The 18,714-nt window shown below is 49.9% G+C and overlaps 1 protein-coding gene across 2 annotated transcripts in view; it reads right to left on the bottom strand.

Moving 5' to 3' along the window:
* The window catches only part of LOC119975258 (myelin-associated glycoprotein-like), a 91,600-nt gene that overhangs the window by 45,174 nt on the left and 27,712 nt on the right, over window positions 1-18,714 (bottom strand). For both annotated transcript variants that reach the window (XM_038814947.1, XM_038814948.1), the window contains 2 exons: window positions 13,890-14,246; window positions 6,229-6,585 (listed from right to left, as the gene is read on the bottom strand). In XM_038814947.1, coding sequence (XP_038670875.1) covers window positions 6,229-6,585; window positions 13,890-14,246 — 714 coding nt within the window. The remainder of the gene's footprint in view (window positions 1-6,228; window positions 6,586-13,889; window positions 14,247-18,714) is intronic.

The following is an 18,714-nucleotide window of genomic DNA, read 5'->3' as shown; positions in this document are numbered from 1 at the left end:
TCCGGTTTCCTCCCACAGTCCAAAGATGTGCAGGTTAGGTGGATTGGCCATAATAAATTGCCCTTAGTGTCCAAAATTGGCGTCAGTGTTGGGTTGGGTTATGGGGATCGGGTGGAGGTATTGACCTTGGGTAGGGTGCTCCTTCCAAGAACCGGTGCAGACTCGATGGGCCGAATGGCCTCCTTCTGCACTGTAAATTATGTGTGTGTAACAGGACAGCATTCGAGAGAAGTGTGCTCGCCACATGGAGCCTTATCCTATATACTGCTTCCTGGGGGCGTAGCCAGAGGCGGAGTCCCCCAGGGTTCCAAGCCTCTTAAAAGGGCAAGGTATTAAAGGTAAATACCGTTCATCACATAGTCCTCCTTCGCAAGCATGTGCGGACCCATAAGTCGGACCCTCTGGTCAAAAGGGTCCGCCTCCTCCACGCGAATCCGCAGTACGCCTACGTGGCGCACCCCGACGGACGCCAGGACACAGTCTCCCTCCGGGACCTGGCACCCGCTGGATCCCCACCCGTGGCCCCCAACCCGACACCAACCCCACCCCCTCCTCCGGTTTTCTCATTCACCCCTGCGCCACTCACCCTCCCCCCAGCGAACCTCACTGCAGCCCCCAGCCCCAGGAGGATCCGTCCTCTCATGGTTCCACTCAGAGGTGACGAAGATGAGGACAACACGCTCCCGGAGTGGCAGGTGACCAAGTCGGCGCCCACATCACCTCCAGGACTGAGGCGATCACAGAGGAGGGTCAAGGCCCCCGACAGACTGAACTTGTAAATCTTTTCCAGTACCCCCGCCGGATTCTTTTTTTAACAGCGGATGAGTATGGCAGTCACCACTAGCTGTATTATATGTAGTACGGTGAGACTCATATACTAGAGGTACATGGGTAAATCCCTGCCTGCTGGCTCTGCCCAGTAGGCGGTGTATAAATGTGTGTGCTCGCCGGTGCTGCAGCCATTCTGGTAGCAGCAACAGGAGGCACAATATCTTTGCTCAATAAAGCCTCGATTATTAGAGATTACTCTCGTCTTTGTGGTAATTGATAGTGCATCACTTGTACAACTTGGGCTGTCTTGGACCTCCCCCATTGGGTCTCACACTGATGGGCTGCTGGGCCCTCATGGTGTGGAGCAGTATCCATACAGTTCAATATCTGTAAGGAATTGGGAGAGGGTGCTAGACTGACACACAGTGGTGGCTCAGCCCCGGGACCCTCCATCCTCCCCATTGAAACCACCCCCCCAGCCGGGACGCCCTGCCGATGGATCCCCGGATGCTGGCCCCCTCCCCATGGCACTCACCCACCCTCTGGCATGTGGCTGCTGTTGCCTCCCGCAGTGTTCTGGCAGAATGACCAGGCATCATGGTCTGATTGAGATGCTGGGCAATAACTCCAACTTGCTACATGGCTCGCCTACCCACGGGAATCCACTTGGGTTGTGTGGAATGCTCACTTCACTGCGATTGCGAATTCCTTATTCGCACTCGTCTTCAACCACATGGCCTGAGGCCTCCATGATCAGTGGTTAAGGGTGGTTGGTGGGGCATACAGGCAGGGGCAGGGTTTGCCCCCAGAACGGGCACCAATGATCCAGGGTTTGGCATTGCAGAGCCGCGCGCAGTTCCCCCTCAGCGGAGCACCCCCTCCCGCCCCCATCCCATGGTGGATCTCCCCAGCTGAGAGTGCCCCACTCTTCTCCAAGCACAGGGGCAGCAAGCCCAGTGCCCCCGGGCTTATTGCTCTGGCATGATTCCGTTTTTGCCTACGGGAGTGGGCCGGTTCCATCACAAACGTTTTGCGGCCCGGCGCGGTTCTCACTTTTGGTCGGTCCCACTATTCACCGGCCTTGTCTTGCTCGAGCGCAACGAGGCCACTGAATCGTGCCCTTTGGAACTTTTTCGTTAAATCATGCCCATCGTTTTTCCAAATTTTATGGGGAGGATGGAGGCAAATTAGACTGTGAGACAGTCACATGATTCTCCAAAGCCTGAGAGAACGATCAAAGTGGATGATCTAGTATATGCTAACGATTTGGGGGTGGGTCAAAGTTGGGAGGATGGGCCCGGTATTGTATGAAGTCGAAGTTCAAGGTAAAAAACTGAAGAAACATTGAGATCACTTGAGAAGAAACAACCTATTTAGAGAACCGGGGGCAGTCCGTGGCAAGTATTTTTGCCACTGATGTTGTTGTAGTTCCTGTGGGAACTGGAGAAGTGATCAGCACTGATGCACCTTTCCAAGATGAAATTCGATTTCTGGAAACTAAATCGAATTTGCTGTTGAGTCATCCTCACCATGAGCGACATCATTCCAAACAGAGGAAATCCCCTGACTGACTTTATAATGGACGGTGCTAACGAATTCCTTTATGGTGCTGTAATGTAAATTATGGTATATGTTGATGAGGGAATTCTTGGGGGAAGGATATGGGAGCGAGCATCTTCAAGTGGTGGGGTTTCAGCTGGACATGTGACCTTCCCCTCTCGGGAGAGAGAGAATATAATATATAACTGACCGGTTTCAATGATACATCATTATCTATGTCATATATTGGCATGCCCATTCTGTTAACCCTGACACTGCAATTTCCATTTTATTATTTGCTATTCTCTTCTTTACCAGGCTGTTCAATCAGTAACCATTTTAATTTCCCTGTCATCATTTTAAATCTGTGCTTGCGGTATATCAGTAATCATGCAGACAAATAAATTAACCTTTATCAGCAAACTATCCTTTTGAATGAGTCACCAATTTGTTCCCTTTTAAATTGTGACTTGGAACAAACTATAAGTCTGAGTTTGAAAACAAGAAATGATTCCAATTTATAAATGTCACAGTTTACATTACTTCCCATTGAGTGTTGAATGTGAATTGTTGGATAATTATAACCCAGCACTTACCCGAAACATTGAGCCAGAATTCAGGGTGATAACAATGGCTGGGACGTTTGTCAAATCCTATTCTGAAATAATAAGGTCCTGCATCTTCCCGGCTGATATTGTTTATAATCAGGGAAGAGTCGCCATCTTTCAGGAAGGTTTAAATGGGGCAGGCAGCAAGAAATGGGAGAAAGAACGAGGTGGAGAGGTTTAGGGAGGCAATTCCACAGCTTAGCACCCCAGGCAGCTGAAGGCATGGTCACGAATGATGGCGCAATGGGAATTCAGGAATGCTCAAGAGGCCAGAATAGGAGGAGTGCAGAGAATTCATAATAATAATCATAATTTGCTTATTGTTCCAAGTAGGCTTCAATGAAGTTACTGAGAAAAACCCCCAGTCACCATATTCCAGTGCCTGTTCGGGAAGGTCGGTCTGGGAATTGAACCCATGCTGCTGGCATTGTTCTGCATTACAAGCCAGCTGTTTAGCCCACTGTACTAAACCAGCCCCTGAGAACTTGCAGGGTTGTGGGTCTGTGAGACTACAGAGATAGCAGGAAATAAAGATGAGAGTTTTGAAATAGTGGATGCGATTCTCTGGCCTCGTTGGGCTCTTGCTCGAACTGAGGCCGTTTAATAGCAGGAGAGGCTGAAAATGAGACCCGTGCCAAGCGCCAAACAGTTTGCGATGCAACCGGCCCGCTCCCCTTGGCACAATCGGAATCTGGGCGGAGCGTGGCGAGAAACCAATTATCATCACTTGAGTCTTATTTTCGTGCAATTAACGAGAGCCAGCCCGTATCCAATGGCCTCCCTTCATTCATCAGCCTCCCCAGCAAGTGATCACGCTGGTGCCGATTAGTACTCCTTTTGGAAACGTGAACCTGGTGGAAGGGCTTCTGCGGGGAGCTGAGGAGGTGAGTAGCCATCTTTGCTCACAGGCAAAGAGCCTGGAATTGATGCTGGAAAATGGAGTTTGTAACGCGGACTGGAATCAATTAATTCGGTCTCCCCAATTTTTATAGGAGCCACTTTCTACTCTGCAGGACTTTGGATAAGATAATTAAACAACAGTGGAGAATCAAGGTGTCGTCAGTGTGCATGTGAAAACTAACACTGTTTATTTAGATGATGTAGCAAAGCCATTACAAGTGATTTTCTGCTATGATTAGATAGGATTGGAACCAGGTGAGAGCGCCCAGCTGGAGAACATTGTACAGAAGCATCGGAGGGAGATGGTGTGGTCAACCATGTCAAAGGCTGCAGAAAGGACGAGGATGGAAAGTTTCCCTTTGTCACAGTCACACAAAGTGTCTTTAATAAATGACTTTAATAAGAGCTATTTCATTGCAGTCACTAGAACATAAACCTGATCAGAGGGATTCAAATATGGAATTCCAAGAGAGATGGGAACAGATTTGAGTAATGAAAACAAGTTCAAGGATTTTGGAGAGGAAAGAGGTTGGACATAGGATGGGACTTTAAAGGTCGGTGGGGTCAAGAATTGTTCCTTTGAGGAGAGGGACGATGGTGGCAGATCTGAAGGAGAGAGGGGTGACACATGAAGAGAGAACAATATCGTCTGGAAGTTGTGCGGTCAGCAGTTTGCTAGGAATAGAGTCAAAGGATAGGGGAGATGGCTCTCATGGACAAGATGTGTTCAGAAAGGACCTGAGGGAAGGTGGGTGAGAAACTGGAGAAAGATGTGAGTTCAGGGATAAGGTGGAGGGGAGGGGGTGGTGGGGGGTGGTGGTGGTGGTGGGGGGGGGGGGGGGGGGGGGGGGGGACATCAATGGATGTTTGTCCCAGTGGGTTATTGAAAATGAAAATGAAAATCGCTTATTGTCACGGGTAGGCTTCAATGAAGTTACTGTGAAAAGCCCCTAGTCGCCACATTCCGGCGCCTGTCTGGGGAGGCTGATACGGGAATCGAACCTTGCTGCTGGCCTGCTTGGTCTGCTTTAAAAGCCAGCGAGTTAGCCTGGTGAGAGGCAGCTGATAGGATTGTCTCGAACTTAGTAACAGAGAATCCATGAGTTGTCAGCAGGCAGTTTTCTTTGAGGTGGATGTTTTCCCTGTGGACATCAGGAGGACAGTGAACCCAGAGGAGAGAGAGCAAGATGAGTTAAGATGGAGGTTGAAATCTCCGAGGATGGAAATTTATTCAGTGCCGACTATGAGTGAGGTAGGTAGTGAAGATATCTCGGGGAGAACTTTTTTATCGTACCTGGTAGTGTGATAGAAAATGAAGATTTTGAAAGAGATGTGAGGGAGTGGAACAACGTGAGACGTTCACAGGAGAAGAAAGTGACTGAAAGTAGGGGATGGGGGTCAGGTCAAGGTATAATTTGGTGACAAGTTCCACACCGTCACCAAGCTGGACTTGATGGAACGAGTGGTGGAAGATGTAGCCAGGAGGAGTGGAGTCTTCATTAAGGGGAAAGTGTCATCAATCGTCAGCTCGGTTGCCGTTAAGCCCATGGGGTGGGATTCTCCGACCCCCCGTTGGGTTGGAGAATCACGGGGGGATGCGTGAATCCCACGCTGCCGCTCTGACGCCAGCTGCCGAATTCTCCGGTGCCGGTTTTCGGGTGGGGGCGGGGATCACGCCGCGCCGGTCGGGGGGCAGTTGGCAGTGGCCCCCCCTGGCAATTCTCCGGTCCCGATGGGCCGAGCGGCCACCCATTTTCGGCCAGTCCCGCCGGCGTGAAATGGACATGGCCCATCCCGGCAGGATCTGGCTTGTTGGCCGTCTAGCGGCGTCCTCAGGGGGGCGTGGGGGGAATTTGGCTCCGGGGAGGGCCCCCACGGTGGCCTGCGATGGGGATCCGCCGATCTGCGGGCTGGTCTGTGCCGTGGGGGCACTCTTTCCCTCCACGCCGGCCTCTGTAAGGCTCTGCCATGGCCGGGGCGGAGAAGAAACCCCCTGCGCATGCGCAGGAAACACGGCAGCGGTTCTGCGCATGTGCCAGAACACGCTGGCAGTCCTGCGCGTGTGCCAACTCACGCCGGCCAGTGGCGGTCCTTCGGCGCTAGTTGGCGCGACGCCAACCCCTCCAGTGCCGGCCTAGCCCCCGGAAGTACGTAGGATTCCACAACTTCCAGGTGGTCCGACACTGGAGTGGTTCGTGCCGCCCTTGGCGCTGGTACGGGCCGCCCAGCCAATTGCGGGAGAATCCCGCCCGAAATTTTCATTGGATCTGGGAGCAGAAATAGAAAATCATTAAAAACAGGGACGCTGGTTAACACAGCCACAATACAAGCAAATCAAACACTTGGATGTATTATTTCCCATTGAGTATTGAATGTGAATTGTTGAGGAATTATATAACACAGCACTTACCAGAAACCTGAAGCCTGGTTCCAGGTTTGTAGGTGAATTTATTACAGCCATCAAATTCTATTCTGAAATAATATGTTCCTACATCTTGCCGTCCGATGTTGCTTATAATCAGGGAACAGTTGCCATCATTCAGGTCTCCAGACAGCCGGGTCCGATGCTGGAACTGTGGTGATATAACATCCTGATCCTTGGAATGAAAGGCTGTAGTTCCACTGTTATAGTAATACCAGATTCCAACTCGCTGTCGGCTTGCCAAGTGCATTGGGTAACTGTAATGACATGGAATCTGTACACAGGAACCGTTCTCTGCTGTCAACTCTTCTAGAATGTTGGCTTTCCACTCATGTGACAGTGCAACTGCAGACAGAAATATCAATATTTAACACAGGATAGTTTGTAGATCCACTAAACCCGATATCTATCCGCTCCAACACTGGTGCACATGTCTGCAGTGTGGAATCTACAGGACATAAAAGGAACTCCCCAAAGTTTTACAATGGATAGAAAAGAATCCTGAATACAGGAGTGGACAAGTGTATTCTACATTGGCTCATGGTCTTCAGAATCTATTTAGTTAAGAGCCAGTCTTCTGCCATGGGGCTGGTTTAGCACAGTGGGTTAAGACAGCTGGCTTGTAATGCAGAACAATGCCAGCAGCACAGGTTCAATTCCCGTACCGCCCTCCCCAAACAGGTGCCGGGATATGGCAGCTAGGGGCTTTTTACAGTCACTTCATTGAAACCTACTTGTGACAATAAGCAATTATTATTATTCACCCTTCTCAGCACTTCACACCACAACCCCTCCTCCAGCGCCAACTCCAGCTTCTCCTCCCACCTGGCCTTGACTGGCTCAAAAGACACTCTACCCTCCACCAACATCCTCCCATAAATCGCCGAATGTCCACCCCGTTACTGCCAACATCCCTTCCATCAACAAAGAAGGCAGCACCATCTGAAACATCAGGAAATGTTTCACGTGGAATTTCAGTATTGCCAGTGAGTAGTCCGAGACATTCCTTTTCTATCTGTGCATATTTGCACTCTGTTGCAGTCATAGCCCTGGAAGCTTATGCAACTGGAACCCAATCAGATTAATCATTCTGTTGTCGAAGAACTGCGCCTATCCCATCCTGACTGGCGTCACTGGGAGATCTTGGTCGGCCTAGTTGGGTCAAAAAAGGTATGAATTTGTGCAGTTATCAGTTGATGTTTGAGATCCACCCATTCATTTTGGTGACATTGTGTCCATTCAAAATCAGTGGTCTTCCTTATCAGATTGCGTAAAGCTGACGTCCTCGTGGACAGATTCGAGATAAATGTGCCCAATAAATTTACAAATCCCAGAAATCTTAACACAGATTTTTTATCATGTGGCGTTTTCATATTCTGGATCGCAGAGATTTTCGCATCATCAGATCTGACACCTTGAGATGATATTGTATCTCCCAAGAATTTTAAAGATGTTTGTGCAAATGTGCACTTTGAGTGGTTGAGTTTAAATCCATATTGATGGATTCTTTGAAACATCTTCTTCAAACGACAAAATGTTGTGGACCATATAATTGTCGTCGACATAGACTTTTACACCATCGATGCCCTCAGTCATCTGCTCCATTATCCTATGGAAAATCTCTGAGGTGGAGATTATTCCCAAGGACATGCGGTTAAAGCAGAAGCATCCAAATAGAGTATTGAATGTGCACAACAATCTGCTCGAGGCGTCAAGCTCCATCCACCAGAAGCCCTGCGAAACATCGAGTTTAGTGAAGATGCGAGCATTCGCCATCTCGCATGTGATCTCTTCATGCTTGGGGATAGGGTAATGTTTCCTACAAATGTTTTTGTTCAGTAATCCTTTGGATCTAACAGATTCGAAGATCTCCAGATGGTTTCTGAACACATACTAGAGGATTGACCCAGTCAGTCGGCTGCGTGACTCGAGAGATGATTCCTTGTGACTGCAGCCTTTCAAATGCTAATTTCAACCTCTCTCGCAAAGGAGCTGGAACCTTCCTAGGCGGATGAATTACAGGTGCTGCATCTCTTTTTAGCAAAACCTTGTACTGGTCAGGTAAAGTGCCCATAACTTTAAATACGTCAGGGTATTCTTGATGCATCTGCTGGATTTCATCTTCCATGCGTGATGTATTCTGAGTATTCATAAAAATTTGTTGAACAAGCCGCAAATCTTTGCAAGCCTGAGCACCTAACAGTGATGATTTGTCGTTTTCCACAAATTAAAGTTTTTGACTTGAAGATGGCACAATCCCATTGATGTGATCTGATTACCATTGTAGTCTTTCAGCCTACATGCAGCAGGTATTATCTCATGTTCTCCTGGAATAGAGTGGAGAACTTTGCTTGTTAGCAGGTTGGCTGAAGCCACAGTGTCAAGCTTGAACAGGATTGGAAAATGGTTAACTTGCATTGTTGAAGTCCATTCATTGCTAGAGTCTATCATTGGGGAGTGCTGGTCGTTGCTTTAAGTTCCTCACTTTTTTCAATTGTTCCCACGAAAGGCGTGTTTTCTAATGAGTAATTGTCCTCTTCTGAAGAATAATTGTATTCAGATTTTTTATGCTCCGATGAATCCACACTGCGAATGTTGATGTTCCTTTGTTTTGGTTTCGGAGTTTTAAATTGCACTGCAGATCTGCATTGTGAGGCATAGTGATTGAGTTTTACACACTTTAAACATTGTTTGCCTTGAGTCGGACATTTTCCTTTTAAGTTGGCGTTGCCACATCGGTGGCATGTCATGACATCGTCTCTCTGACGCATTAAACACGTTCGCACATGCACAGACGTCTTTTCTTCAGTCTCGCATTTTTGTGCAATGTGTGCATGTCCCGGATGGAGTGTGCACACACAGGACAGCTGTCGTTTGAAATGTGCTTCTTGGCTGCCTATGACACCATTTTAACAGCCTCAACCTCGTGGTGGACTTGTGGGCCCTTTTCATGGTCGTAAAACTCATTATATTTGTTTTCACTTTGTTCGTGAGATGAACACGTTTGAATTCAGATTTTCAGCTTTAAATCTTGCTGTTTTAACAATGATTCTCGGAGGCACTCATCACATAATCCATGTACAATCTGAGGTGGGATTCTTCAAAAACCGGCGAGGCGGGCAACTCTGGCGTGAAGAAATGGCGTGTTACCACTCCGGCGTCGGGCCACCCTGAAGATGCGGAATCCAGAAGCGCGGGAGTGGTTTGAGCTGCGCCGGCCGGCAAGGAAGGGGCTTGGCGCCACGCCAACCTGCGCCGAAGGGCCTCCGCTGACCGGTGCGAGTTGGCGCCTGCGCAGGAGCGCCAGGGTGTGCTGGTGTCATCCCAGCGCATGTGCCAAGGGGGTCATCTCCGCATTGGCCATCGCGGACTGTTATAGCGCCCGACGTGGAGGAATAGAGTGCCACCACGGCACAGGCCCACCCGTAGATCGGTGGGTTCCGGTCGCAGGCCAGGCCACCATGTGGGAACACCTAGGGCCAGATCCCCCCGCTGCCCCCCCCCCTCCCCCGAGGCCGCCCGTGGAGCCAGGTCCTGCCGGTAAGTACCTGTCGTAACATATGCCGGCGGGACCGGCCAAAAACGGGCGGCCAATAGGCCATCGCGGGCCGGAGCATCGCCGAGGGGGCCGCTGCCAATGGCCCCCCAACCGGAGCGATTTCTGCCCCCTGCCAAATCCCCGCCGCCGGAGAACTCGGCAGCCGGCGGGGGCGGAGAATCCAACCCCTGGTCTCTGATTGGAGAATTGTGCAAATCTGCACAGCTGCAAGTTTGTGCCAGTAATTTTAAATCGGTGACAAAACTGATGAAAGATTCCCCATGTTTTCACATATGTCTGCTGAACCAGAATCTCTCAAAGATTTCATTTGTCTGCATTTTGCAATGGTCATCAAATTTGTTAAATATTACATCAAGTTTGCTTTTTTTCTCCCTTTCAGAGTCAGTGAAAGAGTTGGATATTTCTGCAGCCTGCTGTCCTGCTATAGATAAAAGTAGAGCTATTTTTCTAGCTTCATAGGTGGTGATCAAATCATGTGCTTCAGGAAAGATTTGGAATTGCAGTTTGAAAAGTTTCCACTTTGAGTTAAGATTACCGGTAGTTTTTAGTTGACGTGGAGCTTGAATGTGGTCCATCAAGTCGATTGTTCTTCAAGGGATCCGAATGCAGCAAAGCCTTCCAAAGTCGAAAAGCCAGTACAAAATTTCTCCTTTTTTACTTTCTAATTCTTATCTAATCTATTTAGTAAGCTTTTTTGAAGTAATTCCCTGGTACCATGTTATATTATTGCTCCTGGTAGTAATGTTATATTACTTTGTGCAATATATTTTACTTATTTGCTTCTTGCCAGAATGATCTTTAACTCGATGTTGGTTAACACTCGTAGTCTTCCGATTAGAGCAAATACTTTATTGAGTAACGTTCACAAATAAACTGTGAGTTTTGTCTCTCTCCAATACTTATACTAGATGTTAAATGAACAAGGTTGAATAAGAATTAACGGGCAGCACGGTGGCGTAGTGGGTTAGCCCTGCTGCCTCACTGCGCCCAGGTCCCAGGTTCGATCCCAACTCTGGATCACTGTCCGTGTTGAGTTTGCACATTCCCGTGTCTGCGTGAGCTTCTCCCCCACAACCCAAAAGACGTGCAGAGTAAGTGGATTGGCCACGCTAAATTGCGCCTTAATTGGAAAAAATTAATTGGGTGCTCTAAATTTATTTTATAAAAGAATAAGAATTAACTATGATTAACTACCCCTGCACTGAGCTGTCTCTCTCTACCTCTGGTCACTAGTCACTGTCCTTACGAAGAGACGGATCTTGGCTTGAGTCTGTCTTTTTCCATCTCTAGTGCTGCCCATTAATGATTACTTAGCTGGTATGCCTATATATTAACCCCTTGTGTACATACAGATATGCAGATCACTACACTGTCAGCATCCCTTCCAACAACGAAGAAGGCGGCACCATCTGAAAAATTGGGAACACTTTCTTTGCAAATTCCCATAGCTGCACATACCCAAAGGCCTCCACCGCGGAATTCCAACCTTCTCCATCAATTCCTCCATACTCGCGAATCGTCCCTCTAAAAATAAGTCCTTCATCTCCGCCACCTAACTGGCTCATCCCATCCCTGGAGCGTAGCATCCCGCCTCTCCGGCTCAAACACATGATTCCGTCAGATCGACATCCACCCCGCCATGAACCTAATGTGCGACCAAAATATATCCATATCTTCAGCGTGGCTACCGCCATCGGACTCCCAAATACTTTCCTGGGACGAACGGGAGCGATACTGTTACCAGTGCCCGCAACTCCGATCCCTAAAAAGAGCCTGCTTCCATCATCACCTACAAAGCCTCCGTCTCCCTTCCCCAACCCTGTAACTTCTTGGCATTCACTGCACAATAATAATACAACAGGTTAGGATTGGCCAGACTCCCTGACTGCCATCCTCTCTGAAACACCCTCTTCCTAATCCTTGCTACTTTACCTGCCCAAACAAACGAAAAGAGCAACAGTGCCACCCTCATAAAAAATGTTTTCGGCTAAAAGGCCGACAGGCACTGAAATAAGAATAAAAACCGTGGCAAAATGTTCAACCTCACTGCCTGCATCCGGCCTGCCAATGATAGGGAAGGTTATCCCAATTCAATAAATCCGCCCCGACCCTACCCACCAGGCTCATGACATTCAATTTATGAAACCGGGTCCAATCGCAATCTGCACTCCCAGGTACTTAAAGTGGGTTGTTGCCACCATAAATGGCAACCCTCCCCAGACCGGCTCCTGCTCCCGGAGAAGACACCAGAAAACACTCCTTTCCAAATTCAATTTATAACCTGAAAACACCCCAAATCTCCTGAGCAGCTCCATTATATCCCCACTGTAGAACCTGGGTTGGAGATGTACAACAACAAATCATCAGGCTACAGAAACATCCTATGATCCACGAACCCCGCCCCACCCCCGCTCCCCCGACCATCATCTTCCACTTATCTGCGCACCTCAGTACAGTGGCCAAGAGCTCTATCACCAGCGCAGACAGGATGGAGGACATGGGCACCCCGACCACATAGAACATAGAACATAGAACACTACAGCGCAGTACGGGCCCTTCGGCCCTCGATGTTGCGCCGACCTGTGAAACCATCTGAAACCTATCTGACCTACACTATTCCATTTTCATCCATATGTCTATCCAGTGACCACTTAAATACCCTTAAAGTTGGCGAGTCTACTACTGTTGCAGGCAGGGCGTTCCACACCCCGACTACCACATTCCCCTATGTAACTTAAAGTACCCCGAATTCACCTTGTTTGTGCCTTCGGTACCCTATATAACTTGACACAGGCCACAAACTTAGGCCCAATCCAAAATCTCCCCAACATTGCAAACAAATAACTCCACTCTACAAGTTCAAATGCCTTCTCCGTGTCCAGCGCCACCACCACCTCCGGCTCCCTTCTCTCTGATGGGGACAGCACCATATTTAACAAATAGTGCATGTTAAAAGACACCTGCCTATCCTTTACGAACCTCGTCTCATCGTCTCCAATCACCTGCAGAAGACACTCTTCCAACCTAACTGGCAACACCTTTTGTTTTCTTTCTTTTTTTAAATTTAAATTTTAACTTTTTACATTTTTTTATCAATTAAGGGGCAATTTAGCGTGGCCTATCCACCTAACCTGCACATCTTTGGGTTGTAGGGGTGAAACCCATGCAGACAAGGGGTCAATGTGCAAACTCCACGCGGACAATGATCCAGGGCTGGGATTCGAACCAGGGTCCTCAGCGCCTGTTCCGACTCCCTGCTCGGTCAGAGAATTGCCGGGGGGGCGGCGTGAATCCCGCCCCGCCACTCCGACGCCAGCTGCCGAATTCTCCGGTGGCGGTTTTTCGGGTGGGGGCAAAGATCACGCCGTGCTGGTCGTGGGCCGTTGGCAGCTGCCATTCCAGTAATTCTCCGGACCCCGATGGGCCGAGCGGCCGCCCGTTTTCGGCCAGTCTCGCCGGCGTGAAATGGACATGGTCTATCCTGGCGGGACCTGGCTTGTCGGCCGGCTAGCGGGGTCCTCGAGCGGGGCGCAGAAGATCCGGCCCGGGGGGGAGGGGGGCCACGGTGGCGTGGCCCACTGATCCGCGGGCGGGTCTGTGCCGCGGGGGCATTCGTTCCCTCTGCGCCGGCCTCTGTAAGGCTCTGCCATGGCCGGGGTGGAGAAGAAACCCCCTGCGCATGCGCAGGAAACACGGAAGCGGTTCTGCGCATGTGCCAGAACACGCTGGCAGTCCTGCGCGTGTGCCAACTCACGCCGGCCAGTGGCGGTCCTTCGGCGCTGGTTGGCGCGACGCCAACCCCTCCAGCGCTGGCCTAGCCCCCGGAAGTACGTAGGATTCCGCAACTTCCAGGTGGTCCGACACTGGAGTGGTTCGTGCCGCCCTTGGCGCCGGTACGGGCCGCCCAGCCAATTGCGGGAGAATCCCGCCCGAAATTTTCATTGGATCTGGGAGCAGAAATAGAAAATCACTAAAAGCAGTGACGCTGGTTAACACAGCCACAATACAAGCAAATCAAACACTTGGATGTATTATTTCCCATTGAATATTGAATGTGAATTGTTGAGGAATTATATAACACAGCACTTACCAGAAACCTGAAGCCTGGTTCCAGGTTTGTAGGTGATTTTATTACTGGCATCAAATTCTATTCTGAAATAATATCTTCCTACATCTTGCAGTCCGATGTTGCTTATAATCAGGGAACAGTCGCCATCATTCAGGTCTCCAGACAGCCGGGTCCGATGCTGGAACTGTGGTGATATAACATTCTGATCCTTGGAATGAAAGGCTGTAGTTCGACGCTTATAGTAATACCAGATTCCAACTCGCTGTCGGCTTGCCAAGTGCATTGGGTAACTGTAATGACATGGTATCTGTACACAGGAACCTTTCTCCGCTGTCAACTTTTCTGGAATGTTGGCTTTCCACTCTTGTGACAGTCCAACTGCAGAGAGAAATATCAACATTTAACACAGGATAGTTTGTAGATCCACTAAACCCGATATCTATCCCCTCCATCACTGGTGCACATGTCTGCAGTGTGGAATCTACAGGACATAAAAGGAACTCCCCAAAGTTTTACAATGGATAGAAGAGAATCCTGAATACAAGAGTGGACAAGTGTATTCTACGTTGGCTCATGGTCTTCAGAACCTATTTAGTTAAGAGCCAGTCTTCTGCCCAGGGGCTGGTTTAGCACAGTGGGTTAAGACAGCTGGCTTGTAATGCAGAACGATGCCAGCAGCACAGGTTCAATTCCCGTACCGCCCTCCCCAAACAGGTGCCGAATATGGCGGCTAGGGGCTTTTCACAGTCACTTCATTGAAACCTACTTGTGACAATAAGCAATTATTATTATTCACCCTTCTCAGCACTTCACACCACAACCCCTCCTCCAGCGCCAACTCTAGCTTCTCCTCCCACCTGGCCTTGACCGGCTCAAAAGACACTCTACCCTCCTCCAACATCCTCCCATAAATCGCCGAATGTCCACCCCGTTACTGCCAACATCCCTTCCATCAACAAAGAAGGCAGCACCATCTGAAACATCAGGAAACGTTTCACATGGAATTTCAGTATTCCCAGTGAGTAGTCCGAGACATTCCTTTTCTATCTGTGCATATTTGCACTCTGTTGCAGTCATAGCCCTGGAAGCTTATGCAACTGGAACCCAATCAGATTAATCATTCTGTTGTCGAACAACTGCACCTATCCCATCCTGACTGGCGTCACTGGGAGATCTTGGTCGGCCTAGTTGGGTCAAAAAAGGTACGAATTTGTGCAGTTATCAGTTGATGTTTGAGATCCACCCATTCATTTTGGTGACATTGTGTCCATTCAAAATCAGTGGTCTTCCTTATCAGATTGCGTAAAGCTGACGTCCTCGTGGACTGATTTGAGATAAATGTGCCCAATAAATTTACAAAGCCCAGAAATCTTAACACAGCTTTTTTATCATGTGGTGTTTTCATATTCTGGATCGCAGAGATTTTCGCATCATCAGATCTGACACCTTGTGATGATATTGTATCTCCCAAGAATTTTAAAGATGTTTGTGCAAATGTGCACTTTGAGTGGTTGAGTTTAAATCCATATTTTATAAATGTTTTTTTATTCAGTTTTCATGTTTTATATTGAACAAATTACAAATTGTTAGAGAGAGAAAAAAAAACACGTAAAAATTAACATATATATTTACAGGTGAGCATCTTCGTAGTAATAACTGTGGCCTCCCCCTTTTCGCCGGCATACATATTTTACATTCCCCAACATGTTTATTGGCATTTATTTAGTTTGGTTTAGGGCCTTAGCTAGCCATCAAACCCCCGTAACGAGCCCGTAGCCCCCCCCCCTCCCCGCTGGCTACCTTCCCCCGACTATTCTTCCTCTTGCACGCTGGCCACAAACAGGTCCCGGAACAATTGCATGAATGGCTCCCACGTTCTGTGGAAGCCGTCGTCCGACCCTCGGATGGCGAATTTGATTTTCTCCATTTGGAGAGAATCCGAGAGGTCGGACAGCCAGTCTGCAGCTCTGGGCGGTGCTGCTGACCGCCAGCCAAACAGGATTCTACGGCGGGCGATCAGGGAGGCAAAGGCAAGGGCGTCCGCCCTCCTCCCCAGGAGATAGATCTGGCTGGTCTGAAACCCCGAAGACCGCCACTATCGGGCATGGCTCCACCCTCACCCCCACCACTTTGGACATAGCCTCGAAGAAGGCTGTCCAGTACTCCACAGTCTGGGGCAAGACCAGAACATGTGGGCGTGGTTGGCCGGGCCTCTTTGGCACCGCTCACATCTGTCCTCCACCTCCGGGAAGAACCTACTCATACGGTTTCTCGTTAAGTGGGCTCTATGTACCACTTTTAGTTGCGTCAGGCTGAGCCTTGCGCACGTGGAGGTGGAGTTGACCCTATGCAGTGCTTCGCTCCAGAGTCCCCACCCTATCTCCATCCCCAGGTCGTCCTCCCATTTCCTTCTTGTTGCGTCCAGTACGGTGTCGTCCCTATCTACCAGTCGGCCATACATGTCACTACAGTTCCCTTTCTCTAGGATACTTGCGTCCAGTAGGTCTTCCAGTAGTGTCTGTCGTGGCGGTTGTGGGTACGTCCTTGTCTCCTTTCGTAGGAAGTTTTTGAGCTGCAGGTACCGTAGCTCGTTCCCCCCAGCTAGCTGAAATTTCTCCAGTGTTGCGATCCTGTCGTCCGTGTATAGGTCCCTGACTGTCAGTGTCCCCCCGTCCTGTCTCCACCTTTTGAAGGTGGCGTCAGTCAGTGCTGGTTTGAACCTATGGTTGTTGCAGATGGGAGCCTTGTCCGACATTTTGTTCAGGCCAAATTGCTGCCGCAGTTGGTTCCAGGATTGGAGGGTGGCTGTCACCACTGGGCTGCTGGAGTGTTTTTTGGGTGGGGATGGGAGTGCTGCCGTGGCGAGGGCCCGGAGGGAGGTCCCCATGCAGGAGGCCTCCTCCGCACGCACCCACTCGGCTTCTGGCTCCTGGATCCATCCCCTTACTCGCTCGGCTGTTGCCGCCCAGTGGTAGAATTGTAGATTCGGGAGGGCTAGCCCCCCCCTGGATTTTGTTTTCTGTAGGACCTTCTTTGGGATCCTAGCATTTTTACCCCCCCATACGAACGCCATGATAAGTTTGTCCAGCGCTATGAAGAAGGCCTTGGGGATGTAGATCGGAATGGATCTAAACAGGAAGAGGAACCTGGGCAATACGTTCATTTTGATCGTCTGGACTCTTCCTGCGAGGGAGAGTGGGAGTGTGTTCCATCTTTGCAGGTCCTTTTTTACTTCCTCCGCCAGGCTGGTGAGGTTCCATTTGTGGATCCCTTTCCAGTCATGGGCTATTTGGATCCCCAGGTAGCGGAATTTATGTCGGGCTTGTTTGAACGGCAGCCCCTTTAGTGCTGCCCCCCCCCCCCCCCCCCCTTGCTGGTGTACTGGGAAGATCTCGCTTTTGCTCATGTTGAGTTTGTAGCCCGAGAAGGCTCCAAACTCTTTCAGGAGCGCGATGATTCCGTCCATGCTGCTTTGTGGGTCCGAGATGTAGAGGAGCAGATCGTCTGCATAGAGTGAGACTCTGTGCTCTCTGCCTCCCCTTCGGATCCCCCTCCAATTTTTTGCTGCCCTGAGCGCAATTGCTAGCGGTTCGATTGCTAGTGCGAACAGCAGTGGGGACAGTGGGCATCCTTGTCTGGTGCCCCTGTGCAGCTGGAAGTATTGGGAGTTGGTATTGTTGGTCCGTACACTCGCCATGTTGTATAGGAGTTTTACCCACGCGGTGAACCCTGTTCCAAGCCCGAACCGCTCCAGTACCTCTATGAGGTATTTCCATTCGACTCTGTCGAAGGCCTTTTCTGCGTCCAGGGAGACGATCACCTCTTGTGTTCTCTCCCCAGAGGGGGTCATTATCACGTTCAGCAGGCGCCTGATGTTCGAGGTGAGCTGTCTACCTTTGACGAAGCCCGTCTGGTCCTCTGTGACCACCTCAGGTACACAGTCTTCTAGCCTTTTGGCTAGGATTTTGGCCAGTATTTTGGCGTCTGCGTTCAGCAGAGATATGGGTCTGTATGACCCACATTCCGTTGGGTCTTTGTCTTTCTTAGGTATCAGCGAGATTGAGGCCTGTGCTAACGTGGGTGGCAGTGTGCCCCTTGCTAGCGAGTCTGTGAACATCTCCCGCAGGTGCGGGGCCAGCGCTGTCGCAAATTTTTTGTAGAAGTCCGCCGGGAATCCGTCCGGTCCCGGCGCCTTCCCCGTCTGCATGGAGCTGATACTGTCCATGATCTCTCCCAGTGCAATTGGTGCTTCCAGGTCCCGTTTCCTTCCCTCTCCCACGACTGGTATGACCAGTCCATCAAGGAACCGGTTCATCCCAGCCTTCCCCGTTGGGGGCTCTGAGGTGTACAGCTCTTGGTAGAAGGCCTTGAAGGTTTTGTTAATCCTCTCTGGTTCTGTTTCCAACATGCCTCTGGTACCCCTGATTTGCCCATTTCTCTGGTGGCTGCCTGCTTTCTCAGCTGGTGTGCCAACAGGCGGCTGGCTTTGTCTCCGTGTTCGTACAGGGTTCCGCGCGCCTGGCGGAGTTGGTGCACTGCTTTCCTGGTGGAGAGCAGGTCAAAGTTCCTTTGTAATTCTTTTCTCTCCGCCAGGAGCTCTACGGTCGGGGCCTCGGAGCATTTACGGTCTACCTCCAGTATGGAGTCGACCAGCTTCTGCCCAGCCACCCTTTCCTCCCTATCTCTTTGCGCTTTGAAGGCAATGATTTCCCCTCTTAGTACGGCCTTAAGCGCTTCCCAGAACGTGGAGGATGATACCTCCCCGTTTTGGTTGTTCTCCGTGTACTCCGCTATGGCCCGCGCTATCCTTTCGCTGAAGGCCTTGTCAGCTAGTAAGGCACCGTCC

This window comes from Scyliorhinus canicula, chromosome 12, assembly GCF_902713615.1.
Source record: "Scyliorhinus canicula chromosome 12, sScyCan1.1, whole genome shotgun sequence".
NCBI classification, from domain to species: domain Eukaryota; kingdom Metazoa; phylum Chordata; class Chondrichthyes; order Carcharhiniformes; family Scyliorhinidae; genus Scyliorhinus; species Scyliorhinus canicula.
This window is presented reverse-complemented; position numbering and strand designations above follow the sequence as displayed.